Raw genomic sequence first — 25,347 nt, 5'->3', positions numbered from 1 at the left:
TGATAGTGTTGACTGACTTCACCATGGTAACGCCTCAGCTTCCCGCTGATTGGCTGAGAATCCTGGCTTTCTAACCTGCGTGTGAAACCTTCCTCCTCCTGATATTTACCTGGTTATAATGGTTTTATGGTTACCCTCCTCCTCCTCCTTTCTAGCTTCCTCTTTTTACAGGATGTTTGTAGTTTCTTCTGGAGTGAGTGGCGTGTGTGTACTTGTAGTTTTTTTCTTCCCTTTTCTAAAAACTAAAGAGCACACGATGACAACTGATGAGCTCTGCAACGCAACAGATTGTAATCTTTATAATAAACTGTCATTTATTACAAAGTTACTCTGGCTTCAGGTGTCGTCCTTTCACATTAAGAGCTGTGAGGTCCTTTCACATTAAGAGCTGTGAGGTCCTTTCACATTAAGAGCTGTCAGTTTACTACAAAGTCAACGGGTTTATGACCTCTGACTTTGTTTGAACACTGGATTTTTTAGAGTTAATGACTGACGACGAGTTTGGCTTCATCTCGGAGGACCTTGAAATGATCACACAGTCCTGAATCACTGAATAACCGGTGATACCTCCAGATAATATATCACGTTTTCATATCTGAACAGGGTGTTTAAGAAGCGAACTGAAGCTGAACTGTTCAACAGTTTGAGTGTTCGACACTTTATTCAGTGAGCTCACACCTGCAGACGTTCGACAGTCCTCGTCTTACATTCGTTCATATTCTTTTGGAGATATGTGAGCACCCACATGGGGCTTCTGTGTTGACCGACACCCACTTATTTTGGGATGATGCCCAGTCAGAATCATTTACAACGGCTCACATTAGTTCACTTTCGGCCGTTTCCTCACATGGTGTTAAGGCACATTACCAATACTTTCCTGTTTTTTACCCACGGCCACCACATTTGGTGGGACATGGACTCTCAGGTATCCTGCTATTGTCGGTTAAATATCCTGTTATTGTAAAGGTATCAGGTGATCACAACCTTCCACAAACTGTCAGGATACTGCACTAACAAAATCTACCACAAGAGAAGATAAAAACATCCCGATCAGGTTCAAAGGGATCGTTGGATGAGATGATTCATGTCTGCACAGTCAATCTGAGGCTGCAGCCGGTTAGCTTAGCACAAAGACTGGAAACAAAGGGAAACAGCTAGCCTAGCGCTGTTCAGAGCTCACAAAATCCACGTACCAGCACCTCCAAAGCTCGCTGATCAATGACTGATCAGAGGAAATGACTGACATGCGTACAGGAGTATTACAGAATTCAGGCTCGTGTCACTGCAGTCGTCGTCCTCCATACTTGTTCTAAAAAGCCACAGCTTTGGTGAACATTCACAAATAATCCACGAAGGATCGATCAGATCAGGGACCATCGAACTCCACATCCACGAGGACGGATTTCCACTGACTGACGAACAACACGAGCGCTTTCTGCTAAACTACTGGAAATGTGGAGAAACACAGCGAGTCAGGACACGTCAACATTTATTTTCATGAACATCCGGCTGTGACGAACCGAGCATCTGAGTCACAAACATCACTGCAGCACATGAGCTCGACTAGAGAGTTAAACAGGATCGGAACACTGAGAAAACCAGAGCTGAATCCTAATTGGCTGTGCACCTCCTCCTCCCTGCGCTCCCATTGGTCAGCGGACAGTTAACCCGAGGCTGCTTTATGATGAGCTGCAGGGTGGAGGTCACTTTATGGACCGAAGGCACCAGAACAGGTACGCTCCTCTGTGTGTGTGTGTGTGTGTGTGTGTGTGTGTGTGTGTGTGTGTGTGTGTTTGTGCAGAAAGTAACAGTCCATACTGCAGTACTGCATTTAAGTACAAATTTGAGGTACTTGTACAATGTAGATTATTTCCTTCGATATCCTCTTCTAAAGGTAAATGTGTTCTATTTTACTCCATTACACTGTCTGTCAGTCTTAGTTACTACTTTCAGTAGTTACTTAGTTACTTTCAGATTCCTTTCTGTCCAGTGAAAAGCTCGTACCTCCAGATGTTTGTGCTCAGGGTTCTAAATTAACTTTTTTGATCACCAGCCAATGTGGCTAAAGTTACCAGCCAATCAGAATTTCCACTAGCCAAACTTTTTCCTGGTGAAAATAAGAGATTATGAGTGCCACTGAATACATTTGATCATTTTATTTACATTGTTGGCATGAAAAATGCACAGAAAGTACAACACATGAAACAAAATATACACAGAAAGTGCAAACATTTAATTTATACAAACAAAAAATGCTGTCAGATTTATTATTTTCTAAAAGACATTTTTCCAGTATTTAGTATCATTACATTCCTAATAAAATGTATTTTTCCTTTCAACTTAAAGTGTTTCTGCTTCCCTTCTTTAATAAGAAATATATATAAGTAACAGCCATGACTTAAACACTTGCAAAAAATTGCATTGGTAATAAATTGAATTATGTATGTACAACTAGAAAACACAAACAGTGCAGCAGTCAGTACTGCAGACTCCTTCGGCTCTCCTGATGACTTCGGGCACTCATGGTCCTTTACTGCCTCGACTTTAAAATTATTAGTCCCCACCACAAAATTATTCGTCTTGTTTTTTTCTTTCGTGTACATGCGGCAATCCTTACAAAACATGACGGCATTTTCGTGATCAAACACAAGCCATTCACGACCTGTCAGCCATTTAGCGTTAAACTTTCTTTTCTTCGTTTCGCACGCTTCGTCGACATTCTCATCCCCTGCCTCCTTCCTCTTCTCCCCCCAGACGTCTGTCCAACCACCGCAGCATTTAGTTTAACTTTACTTTTTACTTTCAACTAGCTCAGTCTCCTTTTTTACACTTTATACGCCCCCGTTCATTCTTCTTCTTCTTTGTGTTTGCGTTTCCGTGGTTTCTCGCGCCGGTTGCACTACAGACTGTAGTGTGCATTACGACAGTGTTCATGGGAAATGTAGGACGGACTGTCAGGGACAAATGACCAAGAACTGGAGAGCGGCTCTGACTGACATGATTGCCTAATGCATTACCGGCCAAATTGGCAAGTAAGTTTTTATTTACACCCGCCAATATGAATTTTAACCCGCATTTGGGTGTTAATTTAGAACCCTGTTTGTGCTGAACTGAACGATGAAGAGTTCCTTCATGTCTTCTTCACTTCAATAAATTCTTTAAAAGCCTCTTGGATCAGCTGAAAATCATCGTCACAGAGCTGAAAACAGCCTGTTTTTCTGATCCCGTCAAACGTTTGGAGATACGAGGTTCTCACAGGATGGCGTCGTGTTTTGACTTGTACTGGCAGTGAAGTATTTTTACGGTGTGACATTAGTACTTTCATTGAAGTAGAGTGAAGTAACACTGCTTTAAAGTGCTTTAAAGTGTTAATCTTGAGGTATTAAACCTTATTAAACTCTCAGGTTTGTGCCTGAGGTTTGAGTTAAACTCTGTTTTTATCTACTGAAGGTTTTTATGATGTTTTCCACAATAAAACAAAGCAGCATCGAAACCGAAAGCAGGAAGATTTTCGATGTGCTGATGTCGAAGCATCGCGTAGAAAACAACAAACAGCTGAAAATAAAAAAAGGAAACGCCCTTGAGCAGCGACACAGCGGCACACAAACAGAAGAAGAAGAAGGAGCTGATCTGACGGCGGCTAAAAGAACCGTCCACTAAAGACGACCGTCCACCGAGACGACCGTCCACCGAGACGACCGTCCACTGCAGACGACCGTGCACTGAGACGACCGTCCACCGAGACGACCGTCCACTAAAGACGACCGTCCACCGAGACGACCGTCCACCGAGACGACCGTCCACAGCCTGGACCAACAGCGAGCACCAATTACTGTAATATCATAACTTTAAGCACAAAGAATAATCTATATTCTAACAGCACGATGGGATAATATTCATCTGTGATTATGTGGTTTTGGTATATTCACACACAGTATTATGTCAGCTGACTACAACGTTAATGAAAACATGAAAGCAGCTTCAGAAATAAACATTTATCAGTAGTTTTTTGTTCTGTCAGTAATCAGTTGAAGCTGAGAGCGAACGTGTCACGTTCAGCCTGTTGTCTGTCCCACCCATCCAGCCTGTGGTACCAGCATACCACAGCTGCAGACTCCTGCCAGCAGCTGTTTGTGTCTTCAGAAACCAAAGAGTCAAAGACAGAAACTGACAAAGACGAGCTTCTGTCCAAACGCTCATGACACTCCGTCCTGTTCAGAATGGAGGTCACTGCAGAGCCTCTTTGTCTAACTGCCACGTCGCGTCTGAAATATGACAGAAATGCCAATAAAAAGACGCCACCAGTTACTGTCACAAAGAAGATCTGAAACCACAGAAGGAGGAGGAGGAGGAGCTCAGAGGACGATCCGTCTCAGCTGAGCGTGAACATTGAACTTTGAGGACAATGAGCCAGCGACAGCGCTGACCCCGGGTCAGCCGGCGTCTCCTGGACGTTTCAGAATGAGCTGAACAGGTTCGACGAGCTGAAAGGAGTTCAACTCGTTTAGAATCATTCAGAATGTAAAAAATGTCCTGAGCTGATGTGAAGCAGCTCTTCGTCATTCAGCGTCAGGCTGCAGCTCCGCAAACAAACGACGAGCTTCAACCTCCACCTGCTTCACCAGGATCAGCAGAAACCTTCTGGACCAAAGTGACAAAACTGATCATTTACTGTCACTTTATTTTCAGGGTATTTTAAATGTTCGTTTTACGTTTTCAGACTGTTTCCTGCTCATGGTGTCGTTTGTTTTGTGTTACTCTGACCTCAGTAACCTTCTGTAACATCTGTATTTGATTATTGATCGAGTATCTGTGTGATGGGATCATGTTTAACTGTCAGTGTGTTTATGATCTGAGTTTATAAACTATAAGAAAACTCCCATCTTTGACTTTTTGTTGGACTTTAAACTCTTCTTTCGCCTCTTCTTCTGCTGTCTCTCTGGTGTCAAATGTCGGCTGTTTGTCGCTCTGATAAAGTTTTGGGAGTTTGAATCAGACTCTTCTGAGACGTGCAGGTTGTGCTTCCTCCACCTGCAGGCCTCCACCTGTGCTCAGGCTTTAAGGAGAACCAGCTCGCTCCACCTCACAGGACGACGGCGTTTGGTGGAAACGTCCCGCTCGTTTTCCCTCTTTAACGAGGAAACTCAGGGACTCGCTCTGGTTTCGTTTGTGCAGACTAACATGCAGTCGATCCCAGACCTGATCAGGAAGAAGAGAGATGGAGGAGCGCTGAGCGAGGAGGAGATCAAAGCCTTCATCCACACGGTGACCAACAAAACCATCCAAGACTGTCAGACAGGTACAAACCCAGCGACACCTTCCTGACGTCACAGCGTCACCTGCGCTTCACCTGCGCTTCACCTCCTCCTCTGTCTGTCGTTCAGGCGCCATGCTGATGGCGATCTGGCAGAAGGGAATGGTCGATGCCGAGATCCAGACCCTGACCAGGGAGATGATGTCATCGGGGGAAGTGATGTCATGGCCAAAAGAGTGGGAGGGGCTGATGGTTGACAAGCACTCAACGGGAGGGGTGGGAGACAAAGTCAGCCTGGTGTTAGCGCCTGCGCTAGCTGCCTGCGGCTGTAAGGTAAGCGTGGCCGCGCACACACACACACACACACACACACACACACACACACCTGTCACTGAATCTATGATGTCATAACCTCAGGTGTGTGTTTGGCAGGTGCCTATGATCAGTGGGCGGGGCTTGGCTCATACAGGAGGAACTCTGGATAAACTGGAGTCAATTCCAGGATTCAACATCAACCAATCACCAGCACAGGTGCAGCAACAACCTCCACCTGTGGAGGTCGCCATGACAATATCCTGAAAACACACCTTTAAAGCTGTCTGATGTCCCGTTTGAAGGTGTGACACTCGACCTCACCTGTCTGAATGTGCTGACTGTGCAGATTCGGAAGATCCTGGCCTCGGTGGGCTGTTGCATTGTGGGTCAGACGGAGACGTTGGTTCCTGCAGATCGAGTCCTGTACGCTCTGCGGGACGCCACCAGCACCGTGGACAGCCCCCCCCTCATTGCTGGTTCGGACCCGGTTTTCCTGATTTCAGGGTCAGTTCAGCCCGCGGAGCCTCGAGCCGCTCGCACGCTGAACGCCTGTTTGTCGTTTCAGGCTCCATCATCTCAAAGAAGGGAGCCGAGTCTCTGTCCGCTCTGGTGCTCGACGTCAAGTTTGGACGAGCCGCTCTCTACAAAGACCTGCAGAGCGCCAAAGAGCTCGCACAGCTGTTAGTAAGTTCACCTCTGAACGCCAGTGTGATGTGGAGGATGTGAAGGGGCGGAGTCTGACGTCTGACGCTCTGAGATCGTCAGGAAACACACGAGAACCACCCATCGCGCAGAGTTTACTCATTTACTGTAAGACGAGCTGACAGTACTGCACAGGTACACACACGCACCGCCCTGCTGCCACAGAGCGCCACGTGTGGATCAATCCGCCGCTGAAAACAGTCCCAGACACACAGCGAGCCTCTCGTCACACTCCGCCTGTTTACGTACAAAACAGCCACGTTTTAGTTTGGAAAGCTAAGATTCGACTGGTTGAAACCAATCACAGCAGCAGGTACAGTCAACAGCAACACACAAACACACAAACAAACAAACAAACAAACACACAAACAAAGCTGACACGTCTCACTGATCCAGTCCAGTAAAATAATGTTTTCATCATTTCAAATTAGCCTGCAGACGAGCTAACGTGCTAATCTCTGTTAAAACTCCAGTAAACACTGACTGCACGCTGACATTTGATTGACAGTTCACTCGACCAATCAGGATCTTCCATTTAATCGACCAGTCGTTTCAGCTGCTGTCTACGTTTGAGTGTATTAGCTGTAATTTACTGATGACCATGTTCTTTAACTTCACCGTGAACAAACAAACAGTCTGTCAGACGTTTCAGTCGCACTGAGCACAAAACTTCAACGTGTCCTTTGAGCCGTTAATGACGCCGCTGCTCGTGCTCGTGCTGTTGTTTTAGGTGACCGTGGGAAACGGCCTGGGCATGCGCACGGCGGCGGCCCTCAGCTGCATGGACACTACGATTGGTCGATGCGTGGGAAACAGTCTGGAGGTGATCGAATCTCTGGAGACGCTGAAGGGGAAGGGACCCGACGACCTGATGGAGCTGGTCACGACTCTGGGTAACGACGCCACGCTGAGCGCCACGACAAAGTCCAGACTGAAGTCACGAGCTTTCAAGTTTCCAGACGGGAAATTTCAGAAACATGATGTTTTTCTGTTTGTTTATTTTAGTGTTCATGAAACCAGGTGAAACTATAAGTGAGCAGAATTCTTCTTCTCACACATATATTCAGGTCGATCAGATTCAGTCAGACTAAAGATCAAACGTGAACATCGAGCCTACCAGGTGTGCAGAGTCCAGGTGATGCCTTCACGTCTTCAGACGCCTGAAAACAAGACGTTCAGTTTAACTTCACATAAGAAAAACAGAAAATCCTCAAAACCAGAAAATATTTGACATTTTTGCTTGAAAATTGACTCAAATTGATCATCAGAACAACAGTGAGAGCGTTTACTGTTTGACTTTGGCAGAAATTATATTCAGTTAACAGATTTATTTAATCTAATTTTGGACTTTTGGAAAATCTGCTGAAAAACTGAAGAATTCAGGAAACCGTGACACATTTTTCACTAGTTGTTAACGTTTAATAAACCAAATGATCAGTTAGTAGTTAACTAATTGGCTAATCGTTTAAACCGGAAATGTTTGAAATGTAACAGCTGCTAGAATCACGACCAACAGCTGGCGGCCAAAGCTAAAGTTAGCATGAGAGTACAAACACGGTGAGCGTCACTCATTCACCTGCTCACTGATTCATGCAGGTGAATGCGTGACGCTCACTGATTCATGTCAGTGTCGACTGTCGGTTTCATGGAACGTTGTTCAGTTAGCTCGTGAGGCTAACGTTAGCTGCTCACCTGCGTGACGCGGCCTGCAGTCCACTCACGGCACTTCAATCACTACACCTGAAACCAGGGGGAGTTCAGGAAGCCTGGGAAAGTGGACGATCACGGCACTAACACAGGCTGGTGGTCAGTTCAAGGTGCCTGGGAAAGTGGAGCGTCTGCTGGTCATCCAGGCTTCACAGATGCAATGATACCACAAAGTACTAATACCACACTATAAATCCTGCACTGAGAATGTTACTTCAGTAAATGTTATTTAGTTGAATATGTAAAATAATGTAATCATATGAAAACACTCGGAGCCTTGAAAACTTCACGAAGGTCTCATAATGTTTTTGGTTGAAGTTCAGTCTTGTCACCAGTATTGTTGTTTCTCTGTAGGCGGTGTGTTGCTGATGATGACTGGCATGGTGTCTGACCAATCAGAAGGCAGAAGAAAGATATCTGATGCTGTGATTGGTGGAGCTGCTCTGTCCAAGTTCCAAGCCATGATGGAGGCTCAGGGCGTGGCCAATGAGACGGCTCGTTCTCTGTGCTCCGCCCACACAGATTACTACAGTATCCTGAGAAAATCTCAGCACCAGATGGATCTGAAGACACCTGCTGAGGGTAAATCAATCAATCAATCAATCAATCAATCAATCAATCAAAGCACGGGCAGCTTTGCTCTCAGGCTCAGAAATGGCTGCAGGTAGAAAATCGACCAGAATCAACGTTTTATATCAACATGAAGTTCAGTTAATTAATCATCGACAGACCAAAACTCAACGCTGCTGTTGCGTTCATGGACACGCTGAGAATCGATGGAAAGTGCAGCACTGACATATATTTTGACTGTATTTATGTAAATTAATCATCATGTAAATTTCATCATCTCTTGTATAAACAAGGTTTCTGCTCAGATATTAAAGAATCGACATGTTGGTGAAACATTGGTAACATGTAATTGATGAATAATCGATCAGTGATCAATCAATCGGCGCTCAGGCTGAAGTCTCGCTCCGTCTGCGTCTTCCTGTAGGCGTCGTCGTCGACATCGACGGTTTGACTCTGGCTGAAGTTCTTCATAAGCTGGGGGCGGGACGATCGAAGGCCGGAGAACCTGTCAATCACAGCGTAGGGGCGGAGCTCCAGGTGTCACTGGGTCAGAGGGTCAGCAAAGGTAAGATGATGACGACGCTGATGTTGTTGATGATGATGATGATGATGATGATGACGATGATGATTGTTCTGTTGTGTTGTTGCTCAGGTGTCTCCTGGCTGCAGCTCCATTATGAGGATCCGGCTCCGACTCCAGACCAGATCAATCGATTGCAGAAGGCTCTGACTGTGGGAGCGCTCGATGACGCACGAACTCAACGCAAACAGCCTTTGGTCAAAGAGCTGCTGCTTCCTCATTCAGCCTCGTTTTAACTCGTTTATTCAACCTCTCGACAGATCGAGTCGACTGAAGTACTCACATCTTCTTCTTCTGTATTCCCAAGGTTCTTAAAGTAAAAGTACTAACCTATCGGCATGTGATATACTTTGAAGTACTCATCATACTCATACTCAGTACTCATTATAAGTGATGCATTAACGTGCTCAGCTGGTAAAGCTGGAGCTCATTTTTCAAGTCTGATGAATAAAAAGATTTGATAACGAAGTTTTCTGGTTTTATTTTCGTTTGAGTCCTGAAGTGTTCTGGAGTCATTTGAAACTTATCCAAGTAAAATCAGACAAACTGTAGAAGTCAAAAAGGGCATAAAGTAAATAAAACACAAGAATGCAGAAATGCTGTCGCACATTTTCATTCTAAACATAAATGTTTTCATTCTTCTGTTTCTCTGTTGAATCAGAGGAAACTTCAGAAACCTTCAGCATTGTGCTGTTTACACCGCAGCAGGTGTGCTTCACCTGCTGCGTGGAGACAAGATGTCTACTAACAGGCCCGGCGGGCAGATTATTCATGTTGACCTCCAGTCCGCAAAAAAAAAAAAAAAAAAAACCCAAACACCAGCGTTGATTTCCATAAAATCTGAGGAAGTTTTCAGCGCATTTTAAATCTGCTGTCATTCATCTATTGATCACAGTGAAAAGCTGTATTGATTTGACGTGACGTTGATCAGTTGTGCAGGTGAAGTCTGACCAGCAGGGGGCGCTGAGGACACATGAAAGTGTCTGAAAACACCTTCAGAAGATACATTTCATTAATTGATTCACAGAATTAAACTTCAGAAGAATCATTTCTGTCTTAATTTGTGTTTTAAGATGAACTTGATTTTTATCATTATTAATAGAATGAAGCTCATTAAAACTCAGTTTAGTTCAAAGTGTGAATGAGGTGAAGTCAGTCAGTCAGGCTTTGTTTATATTTGAGAAACAAAACTTTATTAAACCTCAATATGACAAAAACTGACTCAAAGCAAAAACATCTAACAACTTCCGGCAATTCAAGTTTTTATTTATAAAAAATACAAACAGAAAAAGTCGCGTCAGGAGTCTGTTTTCATCTTCAATGAACATCAGCTGATCAGAGAACTCAGTGAAGCTGCTCTGCAAACAGCTCCTGAAACACACAACCGGTGCCGAGTCCACATGTACGCGGGTCAGTTTAAAACCGGGATTTTCCTCCTTTGTTCTCAGGAAAACAAACAAACAAACAAAATCCCGTCGACATGAAAACACGTCTTCACCTGAGTTTCCAAAAAGCTTTTCAGTGACCTCAAACTGCGTCCGTGTGGCCGAAACACACAAAAAACTGCTTTTTGAAAAGTACCCGCGTACGCGTGGACGAGGCACGAGTCACGCTGTCATCTGTTGCCATGGAGACACAGCGCAGGGGTGGGGGCGGGGGGGGGGGGGGGTAATGATGAGGTCAGTGGACGACAGAGTTGAGCGGCTCGGCTCTGATGTTTCCTAAATCCAGAGTGGAGTCTGTCTCCTCGTCGATCTCCCCAATCACCGCCCTGAAACACACACACACACACACACACACACACACACACACACACACACGTTAAACAGTGACAGGGGACACTTTACTGCACTGAATACTTCTACTTAAATACTTGATGTACATACTGACATACTTTCACTGCAGTAATGCGGGACTTTTACTTGTAAAAAGTATTTGTAGTATTAGTACTTTTACTGCAGTAAAGGACCTGAATACTTCCTCCACCACTGACTGGATTACATGTCCTTTATTTTCTGCTGCTGAAATAATGCCGACATGACGGACTAACAGTCCAGAGTTTGGTGACTGTGAACAGGTGAAAGGTCAAAGGTCACTCACACGTTGTCTCCTCTGACGATGTAGAGGCCCAGCACCACCTGCTCCACCCCCTGACTGGAGCTGAACACCCGCTCGTGACTCTCATCCAGGATCAGGTTAATGGTCTGATCGAAGCCCTTCAGAGTGCCCTGAACGCACCACACACACACACACACACACACACACACACACACACACCATGTGTTACTGTGATAACTGACTGACGGTGATGTGATTTCTTTCCTTTGCTCAATGGAAAACTTTAAACTGTTCTTTCAAATTACTAATCTAAATACTTCCTGTGAGTTTAAGTTTAACTCTTAAAATACTCAAATGAATATAACCTAAAGAGAAAACAACAGTTCGGCCTTCATTAAGACAAGTTTTACTGCAAGCGGATACTGATGACTTCGAGCTGAAGGAACCAGAAAACAGAGAAACATGTTGACTTGAAACCAAGCAAAAAGACCGAACACCGTTAAATTAATTCATTTACTAATCATTTCACACACATGCAGATGGTTAAAGGTGTTTTTAAACTCACCACAATCATCCTTCCGTCTGAGGTGACGATGGCCACAGTACCTGAACACACGGAGTAGAGGAGCGACACACTTTTTTTTGGACAAAACACTAATTACATTAAATTAACATTATCAAGTTAAACACTCCTGCACAACTAAACGAAGAAGCTACACCGCTGTGAGTTCCCAAACAACTAAACAAATACTGCTCCTAGCTTGAACGCTAAGCTAAGTAGCACCTATGTATTTATTCAGACGGGCAGTTAGCATGTTAGCCAGCTAGCAGCGGCGGCGGCAGGATACGGTTAATGTAGCTCTCCAGGGCGGTGGACATGCTTCCTGCCGGGCTGGGCGGTTATTAATCCAGCAGAGAGGTCGGTTAATGCTTCCACCGGTTGGCTGGTGATGAAACGGTGCAGAAACGTGACGGAGAAACAGCAGCAGATGCTAACAACGACAACACACCGAACAACAGACCGAACTAATCCACCACCGATTCACCAAGCAGACAGGAGAGCAGAGCGCCGAGCGAAGACGTCACATCCGGCAATAAATATTATTTTCTTTAAGTCCAATTAAATACTTGTACTTGAGTATTTCCATTTTGTGCTACTTCATACGTACAAAATATTCTACTTTTTAATCCACAATTTGTATTTAATAATTTCAACTGGATGTTTTAAAAAGAAAAGGCCTTCAATAAACATAACATGGTGTATTTTTAGATGGAGACCATATTTCTTGAAGGCTTTTTAATGGTTAAAACTATTTACGGATCGACTGATTCATTAGTCTGGGCCGATACTAGCTAATCACAGATTTACCTGCATAAATATTTATATCCAAACTATAAATAACAATAAAATACAATACAAAAGTGCCTCTGATAAGAGATAAATTAAAGATAAATGATAGCTATAACCTATAGATGAAATGGTCATTATTGACAGGCTATTGTAACAATTATTATTCAGCAAATATTTAATTAATTTCATGATATGAACTTGTCAACACCACACCAATTTAATATTTACTATAGCTGTGTATAGTTATCATTGTAATTGTCATTAAGATTTTTTCTGTTTGCTATATTTGTGTTGTAAATGTATGATATAAATGTAGTTTGAACAGTGGAGTTCACTGTTCAAACTACATTTCGGTTGAATTACGGTTGGAAAAAATCGGTTGAATTACGGATATGCTTTGCACGTGACCCCCCACAACTTCCTCCCCTGGTGCTGGGGGGACAGGTCGTACCTGTTGTGGAAACAACAAAATATCTGGGATACCACCTGGACCAAAAGCTGACTGGAGATGTACACATTGAGAAGGCAGTAAAAACCGCCTCCAAGCGGCTGCACTATCTCACCGTTATGGCGAGATACGGTCTACCTGCAGATGACCTCATCACCATCTATACCACTCTCATCAGGCCATGCCTTGAATATAGCTCAGTGCTCTTGGTGGGTTGTTCAAAAAAACAACAAGCAGAGCTAGAGCGGGTCCAGACACGTGCCTGCAAAATCATCAGAAGAAGAGCTGGTAATTTTTCACAACCTCTACCATCACTCCAGATCAGGAGGGAGGAGGCTGCAGTGAAGTTAATCAGGGACATGCATGATGAGCAACATCCTCTGTATGACCTGCTTCCTCCAACACGAGGCAACCGCACCACCAAGACACTGAGGAACCAGCACAAACTGGCTGAACCCATGGCCAAGACCAGCAGGCTGAGGAACTCAACGCTGCACACAGCAGTCAGGCTATATAATGACACTATTTAGACTGGAAAAATAAATAAATAAAAACAAAATGACATAGCATGGCCACTATGACTGCTAACTGCTCCCAATTCACTGCCCTGAAATATTTTAGTTATTTATCTATTCTTCTTAATCTTGAAATTGTTTTGTAGTTTCTTTCTCTAACGTTTGTTTTGTAAAGTTCTGCGTTTTTTCAGTGGAGCCCTGGCTCCACTGCAAGCATGAATTAATCAAATCAAATCAAATCAAATCAATACATTTATATTGAACATTCACCTCATATCATCAATGACTATGTTGTGTGTTTATCTTAAAAACAAACATGGAGTCCAGTCCTCCCAGTAGGTCTTCATCTTTATTGTTGCTCAGTAGTCGTCCATATAAAGGGGGGTGGAGGAGAGCAGTGGAGCCCGACAGGACAAACACCAGGAACGTCATGCTACCAAAGTATTAAATTTGTACAAAAATACTTTACAACATCCCTGTTCCTTTAAAGAAAAATACAGTTTGGTTGGTTGGTGAAGCTACATGGAAACTAATCTGACCCACTATTTCAAATGGCAGTGTAATGCATGTGTGTATGTGTGTGTGTGTGTGTGTATGTGTATGTGTGTGCGTGTGTGTGGGCGTGTGTGGGCGGACGTCTTGCTGAGGTGAATCACTAGAGTGCAAATCCCTGCAATGTTACACACTCACACACATACACACAAATATACAAACACACACGCACGCACGCACGCACACACACACACACATACACAGTCAATACATGTGCACAAACACAGTGTGTATGGCTTTAGATCTCACCCATCAAACCCTCCTGAAGCCACGCCCCTCAGCTCGGTGGCTTTTTCCCATTGGTGGAACAGTTTGTCTCAGCTAAGCTCTAAACCGCTAACAGTGCTAAAATCCTCGCTAGGCTCTGTTCTACTTACCTCAATAACAGGATTTTGAGCAGAGCATTTGTGTAATGTTAGCCATAATATGGTGAATGCTAACCATGTGCTAAGTGAATACTAGCTGTGTTAGCCCTATGTTGGCCATGTGCTAAATGAATACCAGTAGTGTTATTTGTGAGCTAAACCAAATGTGTTAGCCCTATGCTAACACCTTGCTGTGTTAACCAGGTGTTAGCTCTGCCTTAGCTGTATGCTTAACAACTATAAGCAATGTTTACCAGAAGCTAGTTCAGTGTTAGCTGTGTGCTAACCAAACATTGGAAATGTTTACCATGTATTAGCCCTGTGTTAGCCGTGCACTGGCAATGTTCTACCATGTGGTAATTTCTCAGATGTTAGCGTTGCCATAGCTGAGTACTTCCTGAATACTAGCTAAGTTCACCAGCTGTAGTACTGTGTTTGCCTTGTCGTAGGTGTGTACTGACCACATATTACCTATGTTAGCCAGTTGTTAGCCCTGTTAGCTGTGTGCTAACAAAATATCTGTTTTCTAGATGCTAGTCTTATGTTAGCCTTTTGCTAGGTGTGTGCTGACCACACACTGGCTGTGTTAATGAGGTATTGGCCCTAGGCTAGCCTTGTGCTAACATCCAGATATGTTGACCTGATGTTATCCTTGTGTTAGCTGTGTGCTCACCATATATTTACCAGATGGTACACATAGGTTTGCTTGGTGGTAACCATAGCCAGTATTAGCCTTGTGCTGTGTGTGTGTTTACCATATGGTAGCCACATTAGGCTAACACTAGCCCTGTGCTTAGTGTCTGCTAGCCACATGCTAACTACATGCTAGCATTGTGCTTCAGATTCAAAACATCACAGTTCACAAAGAATGGGACGGAGTCAAGCAGTCAATCGCAACTATCCACACAGAAACGGCCAATCACAGCTACTGCACAGTCACAGCCAATCAAAGCTCTCCAATCCAAAGCACAGGGCCGTTAGTCAAGGGCTACTGGTTGCTTAACTCGGGGAGCGTTCCTACTGGTGGCTGATGCTGAGGGAGGGCTGATTGGCCAGTTTAAATAGTGAGTTCAGACTGAGGTGAGGGCAGGCAGATGTTGACATCACTCCAAAATAAACACACACACACACACACACACACACACACACACACACACACACGCACGCACGCACACACGCTCACACACACAGGCACACACACACAGGTATTTACTGTCACAGGTTTCCTGTTGTATCAGGATTTTTTTCTCGTGTAACATCGTTGTTTTCGTGGTTATGAGGTGAAGGTTTTCAGGGTTCGATGGTTTCGATGTGAACAGCGACGGGACTGAACTGTTTTTTAATCTATTTTACATCTTTTCACGTTCAGTCGCCATGGAAACAAACAAACAAACAAACAGAGAAAACTGACAACAGTCAATCAAAAAACACACCGATCGATTAGCATAATAGATCACTGTTACTGGGGGGGTGGGGGGGTCAAGGAAGTCAGGGTGGGGGCATGCTTGGCCTCTTCCTGGGAGCTGATTGGTCAGTTTGGGTGTTGAGGAGAACCAATCACAGACAGCCAGGGATTTTTTTTTTCTGATTGGTTCCAGCCAATCAGCTGAATCTCTCAGAACTGCTCTCTGTCCGTCATCCTGGCTGCCTATTGGTCGATGGAAGAAGTGGGGCTGGGACAAAGCCAAGACGAAGAATTGAGGTGGGAGGGGGTTAACTGGCCTTGTGTTGAACACACACACATGTAACATACAAACACACAAACACACACACATACATACACACAGTGTGGCCAGTCCAACAGGTGTAAACAGTAGAAAAAGATTCTTATTGAACTGCTCAGTGTCATCATCATCATCATCATCGTCATTGTCATCATTATTGTTAACATGATTATTATTACTCTTCCAGTCTGCAGCTCGGTCATGGCACAGAACTCAAATGTTAACAGTAAACCTTCTGTCTTTACGTCCATTTCATTAGGGATGCTCCGATCGGTATCGGCTGATAATTATTGGATGTGACTTGACCTTTCTTGAAATCACAGGCTGTATTAAAGAAAGAGTTTGAGGACTATCATTTTGAAGCCTCAAGTTTAGCATTTTGGCCGTCCTAATGTGGGTTTTCGGAGTCAGAAGTGATCATATTTGGGCAAGAGAGCGGAGCTGGGATGGAAACACGTTGTACTAATACAATACAAGTGTCCCATGTGCCAGAAATACAAAATAAACATTGGTTAAATTTACCTTTTTATCGGGCTTTGACTGAATAGCAACCATTATGCTAAAGCACCAGCCCAGCGGGGTCAAGCACCGCATAGCAAAAGCTAACTTACGAGCTATCGCTGTGGTAAATAGCTAGCTTGTTTCGGAAGGTGCATCCACACCTCACAATAACTGTGATATTAACTGGGATGCTAACTTCAGCTAGCAAAAAACAGGCTTAAATCAAAATGGACTTCTAGGAAAATGCTTCCAAGTGAGACATTGTGGGAAACCAGAATGTTACAATTTCATGAAAACACACTGTGAAAGGGTCAAAGTTCAAAGATGAAAACACCAACAGCACCCAAAAACAAATTCACGGCTATTTAAATCTACACAGTGCCTTGGATATGCATTGCTACACCTGTATCATGATGGACAGGTCGCCGTGGTAGCGACTTGTCAATCACAAGGTAGCCATGCCCTAAAGTATACCATGCTTTATCGTCTATTTCACCCTAAATGGTACCATAATTTAAAAATGCTGTATTGAAGAAGACTTGAAACTAGTGATTTATACCACTAACTCATTAGGAAACTGTTTACTGAAATAATAAATAAAGTGAGAATTACTGTCATTTTCTCGTGGATTCGCCCCCTGCTGGCCACCAGAAAGAATGCAGGTTTAAGGCACTTCCGCATTGGCTTCACTTTTCATACCAGGAGGCTTTGTCCATTTCTTTTATACAGTCCCTGCTTAAAATTGACAATAAAATGTCTTTCACACTGTGTTTTCGTTGCTAAAATCCATCATGTCTGCCTGTTTTCCACCAATTGGACTGGTTATTATTTCAAATTTGTCAATGCTGATATTAAAAATATTTGCTTTGTCGTTATTTGGCACGAGCTCTGATGAACATATTGGTATCGTCCATCTGTCACTAAGACAAACTCCAGGTGCTGCTTTGACTTTGTCTTTGTGTTTGGTGCTGCCAGTGGTGCTACTCTGATAACATGCTACAAGCTAATGCATATAGCTAATTATAAATATTTTGGAAGTCTTTAAATCTTTTAAAATTCAGAATTGCCCAGCATGTCAGAATAAGATCAGAGCATTTGCATCTTGCTGTAGTCTAATGGATCCCGTCCCACTAGATTCTTATCCTCACCTGACCCACACCATGTCTAATCATAGACAAACAACCACTTTCAACTTTATACATACACATTTCCATTTCAAGACTGGCATTTAAACATCTTTCATCTTGTACCTAAACCCAACCTTCAGGGCCAATAAAGGTAATGCAGCTGTAACCCTGGTGGGATCCATACTCTACTAATAGTAACTTTCAAAGCGAGCAGTGGCAAAAAATGCCCTAATATATTTTGAACCAGTGAGGTTAAGACTTTGATATAAATTACAGTGGTGGGTTTTAAAAGGGATTTGTGGGCATGAGGCTTTCTTTTAAATGTTTAAGAACAGAAACCAGTCAGTAATGGTTTGGACATACCCAATGACATCAGCCCTAGACAGCCTAATCGGAGCATCCCTAGTCTCCTTGGCAAACTGTCTGTCCATCGGTAGTTTCTGGATTCTGGAGTCCCATCAGTCTTTGTGCTGCTGTAGTTCTTGGCTCGTACAACCAGAAGCCATGGTTCAGGTTCTAGTAAGACCAGATGGACCAGGAGCCACAGCTCTGGATTCGAAGCAGTGGTCATGGCTGTGGCTTTGTACCCACAATTCTCTAACCACTAACACCATGAACAAGAACCATGTCTTAGACCAGTAAGACCACTCTCTGTGGCTCTGGCTTCAGTTGGACCAGTGCCCATGGGTCGGCCTTCACTAAGACGAGAACCCACGTGTCTTGGACCAGTAAGACCATTAGCTGTGGCTTCAGTGGGGCCATATTTCCATGACCACTAAGACCACTAAGACCAGAGCCCATGTGTCTTGGACCAGACCACTGGCTATGGCTCTGTCATAAATGGAATCAGTAGCCATGGTTCTTAAACCACTAGGACAAGAACCCACATCTCTTGAACCAATAAGACCATTGGTTGTGGGCCTGGCTTCAGCAGGACCAATAGCCCTAGTTCTAGGTTTGCAGAACCAGCAACCATTAATCTTACACCAGTAAAACCACTGACTGTGGCTGTGGTTTCAATAGAATCAGTTGCCATGGCACTAGGCTACCTCCTGTGGTTCCAGTCAGATCAGTAGTCATAGTTCTGGTTCCAGTGACACCAGTCGGACCAGTATTCAGAACTGGTTCAGGTGAGAAGGTGAGAAGTCCATCAGTGTGCTTTCAGGCTGCTTTAGCAGTTCAAAGGTCAAACTTTAGTGGTCAAGGATTAGAGTTCATCCAGAGGGTGTGTAGCACCATGGGGGGTCCACTCCGAACCAGTCTGGATGGGTCTAAACCGGTTTGATTCAACTTTGTTGCATTGTTTTCCTTGTTGACCTCTCTAGTCCAGTCTGGTTAGAACTGGTTTAATCCAGTTTCATCCAGATTTTCTCTGCTATAAGGATTTATTATTCACCTGCCCCACCCCAAGCCCTGCCACCAGCCCATCTCCCGGTTGGCTCCACTTGATCGGCCCACCATCGTCTCCTTGGCCAACAGAGAGCTCCGATGGTCCCAGCTCATTGCCAATTGGCTGAGGGGAGTGGCTGCTGTTGGTGGTGTTGTCAGTATGATTGGCCAGCAAGGAGGAGGAGGTGGGGTTTCGGCTGATGACCAGCTCCAGACGGTTTGGAGACTCAGCAATCAGTGGAACAACGAGGCAGCAGTCAAAGTCCCTGGTCCGTACGTGGTTAATCTGGAAGACATGAAACGTAAGTGGACCTGCTTAACATCATGGTAGCACGGTGGGTATTTCAGCATGCTGACATTAACATTTACTTCATATCTGTGCATGTCTTGTGATTTTCTACCTGTAGTATTCGGTCGTAGGCTCGGAGGCCGCCTCGTTCCGCTGGGCCTCCTGGTCGGATGTTGCTAACATAGACACCACGGTCCAACAAACCGTCAGAAACACTGAAACCAAAATCTTCCAGGTCTGAAGCCTTCTCTAGGGTCAACTACAAACAGATACACCGTTAGAATCACAACAAGAAGATTAATGTCCTGTCGTTTTGAAGTGTCAAAGGGTCAATCGTCACCTTGTGGAGTTCCACAGGGTTTTGGTTTAGGATCTCATTGACCTCCTGCCTCATCTTCCTCATGGCAAAGGCTCTACGCTGGGGATCAGAGGGCAAGGTGTTGGACCGAGCTGTCACCTGGGAATAGGCACAGGAATAATTACTCAAAATGTTAAAGATAAAAAACATTAGCTTTTAAGATTTGACATAAAATAACACCAGTATAGTCAAGTGTAACAGTCACTTGTTACTTCAGAGGTCAGCCGTGGTTACCTGTGGTCTGGAGTTGCTGCGTTCCTGGAAACTTGCCTGGCGGCCTAGTGTGCTGCGCAGGGGGGTGGGGTCATGATTCAGACTAAGGCTGGAGCCTGACATGATGGTTGCCTGTAGACAGCCAATCAAAAACATCCAATCACAGACAGCCAGTCAAAAACAGCTAGTTTGATCCATCCAAAACATTGAGGTCAAAGGCATCCTGGGAGTCCGACCTTTGACCCCAGTTGCCATGATCACACCAGAACGGGACAAGTCTCTACTGATAGGATCTACACAGCAGAACATGTTCCATTGTGATGTTACAGTACTGCAGTGATCTACCGTTGCGAATACAAAGAGGATCAACAAATAGAATCTACTGGGATGTTTTTAGTAAAGGCTGCATCTACTGAGGGAATCTAGTCACACTCAAAGGATCTACTGCTGCTTCTACCGACGGAATCAACTGCTTCTTCCTGCAGAACAAACAAAATCAAATGCTGTTTAATGACGTGATCTACTTCTTAGTTACTTCTCCTGGCATGATCTGTTGTTGTTTGTACTGACAGGATCTACTCCTGTAAGGACCAATGACTGCTTCTGTTGCCAGATTTGCTGACAAATTATACTGAGAGTATCTACTGTTGCTTTTGGTCAAAAGGATCTACCAACTACTTTTAGTATTGGCAGATTTACTAATATCTACTGACAGGACCTACTGTCCTTTGACACTAAAAGGACCTTCTACTGTTCATACTGATCTTCTGTTATTTGATCTACTATTGCTTCTATTGACATTTACTGACATGACTGGTATGATTTTAGTTGGACTGACTGGATAAACGACTGTTTCTGTTGACAGATTTACTTACAGGATCTACAGTACCTCACTTTCTACTGGCAGGATCTACTGTCAGCTGGTAGGATCCACTAACCTGATACATTATTATGTCGTCTGAAAGGATCTACTAACAGAATCTACTACGGTTGTTTTAACTTTTACTTATTTATCTTCTACTATTTATATCATTGAGAGGATGTTTTGACAGGATCCATTGCTGTTTTTACTGACAGGATCTTTTGGTGGGATTTACAGCTGTTTTTATTGGCAGGATCTATTGGCAGGACTACTACTGTTTCTGTTGACAGATTTATTGACTCTGCTGTGGTTTGAACTGAATTTGCTGAGATTTATTTTTATAGATCTACTGACTTCTCTGTGTTTTTTTGTACAAAAATCTACTCTTGAATCAAGAATCAATTCTTCTTTCTACTGAGATTACCGAGGTCTTCTCACATCACTCGACAGATGCCCACTTCTCAGCCAATCAGAATCAAGGACTCATCAGACACATGCATGACTTCACAGATTTGCTTCATGACTGGCAAAACAAACTACCCATCAGGCCTTGCACAAGCTCTCCCAGCATGCCTTGCTCAAACCGCCATGCCCAGTGCAACATGACTCTGCCACGTGATTGGTCAGAAGCTGGGTGATGTCACTAAGATGTCACAATGACGTCACCATGGTCTGTAGCTTGCTGCCGGGGTGCAGTTAGAGTCACATTCAAAAACAGCTAACATGTCTGATGTTTCACAACGCTAAGACTCCAGTTACAGAGGAGAGAGAGGAGAGGACAGGAGGAGAGTTAGTAGTGGAGAGGGAGGAGGATACCAGAGTGAGGAGGTGCGTTTCCTTTCCAGACTCCTGGAAGAGAAGGAGTCATTTCTCTTTTCAGCTTAATTACTCCATTTAACAGCTGCATTTCCAACAAGCACGCAGTGAGAAGAATGTATATTATTACTACTAGTACCACCAAACTGCTAATACTACTATGAGTACTGCTTTGAGCTAATAATTCAGTGTCATCATTGACCAGAGCAATCTTATCGTAATATGAAGATACTGATGTGGCCCCTCAGTGAGGTGGGCTTCGTGGGTTCAAATTCAAGAAGTATTGTTCTGCTAATGAAACTCCAGTATCGTGTCAGTACTAGTATCAAAGAATTTCAAATTATACGCAGCCCTACTACTCATACTCGTACTACAACTATTATTACTACTTCCACAACTCCTAATACTTGTACTAATACGTGTAACCATAATACCTGTAACGGTTCTACTCACCTCCAGCTCTCTGAGGATGCCACTCTGGCCGCAGGTCTCCAGATCCTCCAGAGCCTGAGACCAGAAGTTCTCCTCCTGGTCCGGTTCTGTCCCATCGTGCCCCACAGTGAACCTGAGGAAAAGGTCAACGGCCATCCAATCAGAGAGAAGAACATCTTGATGCATCCACACACAGACGAGGACTGGTGACGAGCAGGTCATGCTGGTGAGAGTTGTGTTTTTCGACAGGTGGGGACATGTGCAGTGACAACATACACATCCATCAGGTGTATGTGTCAGTGAGGCGGGGGTCAAAGGTCACCAGGTGAGGGTTTCTGCTGGAGGTCACGGGGTGACAGAGGGCTGTGTGGGGGCTAAAGGTCAAAGGTCAGTGTGGTACCTGCTGTCAGTGATTAGACCGCTGGGCAGATTACAGGCTCTGCAGACAGAGACACACTGCTGTTACTGCTGTTAGCTCACTGCTACCACCTCCCACTGATTTGAATAAGGAACGCTAACACGCTAATTTGGGGGGAAAATTAGTAAGAGTGCAGAAATTAGAATCATTACTTCGTTACTAAAACTACTGACATACTCATCAGTATATTGAGAGTATTAGAGCATATTATTAGAGCAGTGTTAATTAATCTGGACACAAAAGCAGTATGCACTGAAATATAGTGTCCACGATTATACTTATATCAGGACACTGCTGCTGCAAAACTGTGAAAGAAAAGAACACATGGGTGTGGCTGACAACCCCCTCCCAGAGGAGGAGGAGGAAGTATTCAGACCCTTTACTTCAGAAAAAGTATTCATATTACACTGTAACGTAACTTAAAGTACAAGCGCCTCAAAGGTGTACTTCAGTACAGTACTTTAGTGATGTATTCAGTTACTTTCCACCACTGCTCGTCAACTTGACGTTACCTCATTGGAGGATTTTAGGTGTTTTTGAAAAACGCTGTGTGTTCCAAGAATACTCTCTCCAAAATAATACACCTGTTGTTTTCCAGGTATCTTGTTCCATATTACTGGTTGTGATGTATTGCTTTGTTTTCCTGACTACTTCGATTACTCTACCACACTCTGACCTTTCAGTATCTTATTATTCATGGTGTTCGTGGGTGCTTCTCCTTTACTGTCTCTTTTGCAACATAACTTCTCATTTGGCAGTAATCATAAAAGACTGACTTTGAAATGTTACATATGTATTTTTTTTTTACAAACGATCAGATGTTTATATTCATTTATCTGTAATCATCTAATTATGTTGATTTTACCTGCCCAGTTTTTTAAAGTGTTATCGTTCAAAATCTGTTTCTATCTCGGAAATTCATTCTCTCTCTCTCTCTCTCACCCTCCAAGCGGTGGGCGGTCCCAGTCATCATCACTCAGACCAAGATCTGACAACGGATTGGCTCTCTGGCGAGTGGAGGAAGATGATTGGCTGTTGGTTGTCTTGGCGTTGCGCCACTCGTGGAAACTGTACGGAGAGGACTGGAATGGTGGAGCTACACACACACAAACACACAGAGAAATATAAATATAATGAAGTACACCAAAGGTCAGAGGTCAGAGGTCAGAGGTCAGCTTCCTACCCGGGGTGGTGAAGCTGCTGTCCATGTTGGATCCGTCCCAGGACTCCACGGCGCTGTCGACTGACGGCAGCGTGCTGAACGCTCTCTGGTTTGACAGAGGCGTGACCATGACAATAGGCTCCTCCTCCCCGTCCTGGTGCTCCTGGCTAAGCCCCGCCCCCAAGCCTGGACCAATCACGCAGGACTTTGGGCTCGACACTAAAGAGAAATGAAGCATCCTGATCATCCAGACTTATCATCTCAGTTAAAGTACGATCCAAGGAATCAGAGAAGTTTCAAGGATCGTTCACGGACTTCCTGAAAAATAATGCAGTGTGTACAAGTGTGTACAAGTGTGTTTAAGTGTGTACAAGTGTGTATAAGTGTGTATAAGTGTGTATGCGTACGTTCTCCCTGCTTCTTGATCTTCAGTGTGACCGTCTCTCCGGCTTGTTGCAGCAGACTGATGGCTTCACTCAGAGGTTTCCCCTTCAGGCTGCTGCTGTTGATCGCCAGAATACGATCCCCAACGTGGATCGCACCGGTCCTACAGAACACGCGCGCACACACACACACACACACACACACACGCACACACACACACACACAGACATTATTATTATTTTTTTTTATTTAATCCTGTTTGCAAAATAAACCTGACTCTGATTCCGGCAGCAAAACGACACTTGATGACATCATTGACAAACAATAAAACAGTTTCTCTGAGCCTTCAGCAAAAACGCAACACCAACACAGAATTTGCTTCCAATCCTTTAAAGAACAAGAACAAGAAGTAAACACAATTTTCAGCCTGATTACATGTTTAAAGCACATGAGACAAAAGGTAAATAAAGTAATCATGAAGAAAATGACGTTCAAGTGGGATGAAATGACAGATGTTTATCACTGACAGCAGATGGCGACGTTGTCCACTTCCTCCTCGTCTGAACAGCCTGTCACTGTTTGACTGCAGGAGACGGTTCAAGTTTGTCCAAACAGTGTTTCACTGCTTAGTTTTAAGGTCTGAAATATTATTATCACAGTTTATCTATTACTCAGTCCATCCTGAGAGTGACTGTAGATTATTTTACCAACATCTGACAATGAGACAAAAAGTCAATAATTCACAGTTGGCGTGTTCTACAGAATCAGACTATTGTCCACCTCCGTCCCCTCTGCTCTGTGGACCCTCCATCGAGCCCCTCAGCTCTCAGGCGGATCGTTCCCTGAGCTCGTCTCTCAGACTCAGAATCAGGACTCTTTGCTGGTGAACTGTGGGTTTTGTACTGAGCTCTGAGAACTTCTTCTAGTTCAGTATCGAGTTATCATTATGGATTTTCTCAGATATAAGACTCAGAAAAATAACATTAATTTAATAAGAAAGTCTCAATATGAAACGATAACGGCCTTGAGCCTCGTCTGCCTCGGTCTCCTGCTGCCCAATCACAGGAGACGTGAAGTTAATTAATTGATGAAATGTTTTTTAGTTATCACCATCGTTCTGGACTCTGACCTTGAAGAGGAATCTGATGCAGAGCTTCGAGTAGCGTTTCACTGCACGTACTGTGTGAGCATATGATGAATAAAACCTCTGAATCTGAACATATACTGGGACTAATGTGAGAGTAATGTAGTGTGT

General features: G+C 44.0%; 3 protein-coding genes across 9 annotated transcripts in view; 1 reads left to right on the top strand and 2 right to left on the bottom strand.

The window, feature by feature from the left end:
• Window positions 1–1,624: 1,624 nt before the first annotated feature.
• Window positions 1,625–9,596, top strand: tymp (thymidine phosphorylase). 2 transcript variants are annotated; one of them, XM_076722894.1, is made up of 10 exons: window positions 1,625–1,733; window positions 5,176–5,299; window positions 5,385–5,587; window positions 5,687–5,785; window positions 5,916–6,045; window positions 6,135–6,253; window positions 7,002–7,164; window positions 8,333–8,560; window positions 8,973–9,113; window positions 9,201–9,596. In XM_076722894.1, the coding sequence occupies exons 2-10, from the start codon at window positions 5,182–5,184 to the stop codon at window positions 9,362–9,364; spliced, it is 1,365 nt and encodes a 454-aa protein (XP_076579009.1). In that variant the 5' UTR covers window positions 1,625–1,733; window positions 5,176–5,181; the 3' UTR covers window positions 9,365–9,596. The 2 variants fall into 2 exon arrangements, with proteins under 2 accessions (XP_076579009.1, XP_076579008.1); XM_076722893.1 differs by lacking the exon at window positions 1,625–1,733 and adding an exon at window positions 2,890–3,032.
• A 781-nt stretch (window positions 9,597–10,377) lies between these two features.
• lsm8 (LSM8 homolog, U6 small nuclear RNA associated) lies at window positions 10,378–12,254 on the bottom strand. The gene is made up of 4 exons (XM_076722341.1): window positions 12,035–12,254; window positions 11,752–11,792; window positions 11,229–11,356; window positions 10,378–10,899 (listed from the first exon to the last, which is right to left on the bottom strand). The coding sequence occupies exons 1-4, from the start codon at window positions 12,063–12,065 to the stop codon at window positions 10,809–10,811; spliced, it is 291 nt and encodes a 96-aa protein (XP_076578456.1). The 5' UTR covers window positions 12,066–12,254; the 3' UTR covers window positions 10,378–10,808.
• Window positions 12,255–13,830: 1,576 nt separating this feature from the next.
• Window positions 13,831–25,347, bottom strand: part of grip1 (glutamate receptor interacting protein 1) — a 55,704-nt gene continuing 44,187 nt past the window's right edge. For 2 of the 6 annotated variants that reach the window (XM_076721985.1, XM_076721982.1), the window contains exons 18-26: window positions 24,116–24,255; window positions 23,730–23,927; window positions 23,489–23,642; window positions 22,529–22,567; window positions 22,150–22,261; window positions 20,040–20,150; window positions 19,788–19,904; window positions 19,560–19,706; window positions 13,831–19,444 (exon numbers count right to left, since the gene is read on the bottom strand). In XM_076721985.1, coding sequence (XP_076578100.1) covers window positions 19,145–19,444; window positions 19,560–19,706; window positions 19,788–19,904; window positions 20,040–20,150; window positions 22,150–22,261; window positions 22,529–22,567; window positions 23,489–23,642; window positions 23,730–23,927; window positions 24,116–24,255 — 1,318 coding nt within the window. In that variant the 3' untranslated portion in view covers window positions 13,831–19,144. Of the gene's footprint in view, window positions 19,445–19,559; window positions 19,707–19,787; window positions 19,905–20,039; window positions 20,151–21,696; window positions 21,730–22,149; window positions 22,262–22,528; window positions 22,568–23,488; window positions 23,643–23,729; window positions 23,928–24,115; window positions 24,256–25,347 lie in introns of all 6 variants that reach the window. The other 4 variants (XM_076721984.1, XM_076721987.1, XM_076721981.1 and 1 more) reach the window with 3 other exon arrangements.

This window comes from Chaetodon auriga, chromosome 22, assembly GCF_051107435.1.
Source record: "Chaetodon auriga isolate fChaAug3 chromosome 22, fChaAug3.hap1, whole genome shotgun sequence".
In the NCBI taxonomy this organism is placed as follows: Eukaryota; Metazoa; Chordata; class Actinopteri; order Chaetodontiformes; family Chaetodontidae; genus Chaetodon; species Chaetodon auriga.
Note: the sequence above shows the minus strand (reverse complement) of the source record. Positions and strands in the feature narration are given on the sequence as shown.